This window comes from Danio aesculapii, chromosome 25 (assembly GCF_903798145.1).
Source record: "Danio aesculapii chromosome 25, fDanAes4.1, whole genome shotgun sequence".
Lineage (NCBI taxonomy): Eukaryota > Metazoa > Chordata > Actinopteri > Cypriniformes > Danionidae > Danio > Danio aesculapii.
In genome coordinates this window covers 1,923,831-1,924,970 of record NC_079459.1, presented here as the reverse complement: position 1 = coordinate 1,924,970, position 1,140 = coordinate 1,923,831, and the positions used below count along the sequence as shown (strand labels likewise).

The following is a 1,140-nucleotide window of genomic DNA, read 5'->3' as shown; positions in this document are numbered from 1 at the left end:
TCCATATTTGACCAAACGTTGGGTTATGACAACCCAGCATTTTTCCAGAGCGTGTATTCATCCGTAATTCCTCAAAGTCCTGGGAAGGTTGGTTAGATGGATGGACCATTAAAGGAATGAGTCCACACGCGTTTCTCGTCCGCTAGTTGAAATTAATCACTAACATTTCACACCCTCGTCCCAAGCAAAGACGTCTAATGTCTAACCCAGACGGCAATAAGACTCCTTAATTTATTCCTCTTCTTCTCTTAAGGTGTGAAAAGGCATACTTATTCACGCACGTAGCCGTCATGAGTGCTGTAATAACGCAAACCGTGGGCACTCATGCACCGGCTGGTGACATAGTTGAGGCGCGTTCGGCCCTTTGGCGCGAGATCACCTTCCCAATGTTATGATCAAATTATTCAAGTGTAAACCGTGTGATTGTTGTGATTGTGAAATGAGAAAGAACAGCAGTGTCACCTTAACCATTGACAACAGGGTGGGAGAAATTGGGTTTAAACGCAAACTTCAATGAAGCTTGAAAACAAGACTTGAAAAGGGTAATAGGTGCCCTTTAACTACCGCTCTAATCTGATTGTCTGAGTCAAATTTCACCCCTTAATTTGTGACTATAATATGCTGAGCTAATGAACTCAAATTGATCAGGAGTCAACAATTTAATGACAAAAAGTCAAGACTACAATTATTTTTATGCTGCTTTAGGTTTCGACTACATTTTTAACAACCCAGGCTCATTCTGAAAACGTACCTCCACGGACGTTTCAGGAGACCGCGAAATACGACCCAGCGGCACGTTTTTCTGGAGTTTTAGTTTTCGTGAATGCACCAGAGGTCGTCGTGTACGCTTTTCGAGATCTCAAATTTCCCTCGCGAGTGCCATTCCTGCCTGCTGTTCTCGCGTAAACCCACTAGAGGCCGCTGTCGACTCACTTTTGGACAGCCTTTCTGACTGACTGAGCGAACGATCGGCTGACCCACCCTCCCCCTTCCCTAAACCCAACCAGTTTTATCGATTGACCCGCCCACCCGCTTCCCTAAACCCAACCAACACGTTTCAAAAGCAATCCAAACAAATAAAAGCCCTCGTCTGACTTTATTTACCACATCCTCAACCCTGCTATTCACTTGTTTGTTTTA

General features: G+C 44.5%; 1 protein-coding gene across 1 annotated transcript in view; it reads right to left on the bottom strand.

Moving 5' to 3' along the window:
• Positions 1–269: 269 nt before the first annotated feature.
• Positions 270–1,140, bottom strand: part of rpgrip1l (RPGRIP1 like) — a 34,270-nt gene continuing 33,399 nt past the window's right edge. The window contains 1 exon segment of the mRNA XM_056451253.1: positions 270–379. Within this exon segment, the coding sequence (XP_056307228.1) occupies positions 270–379 (110 nt within the window).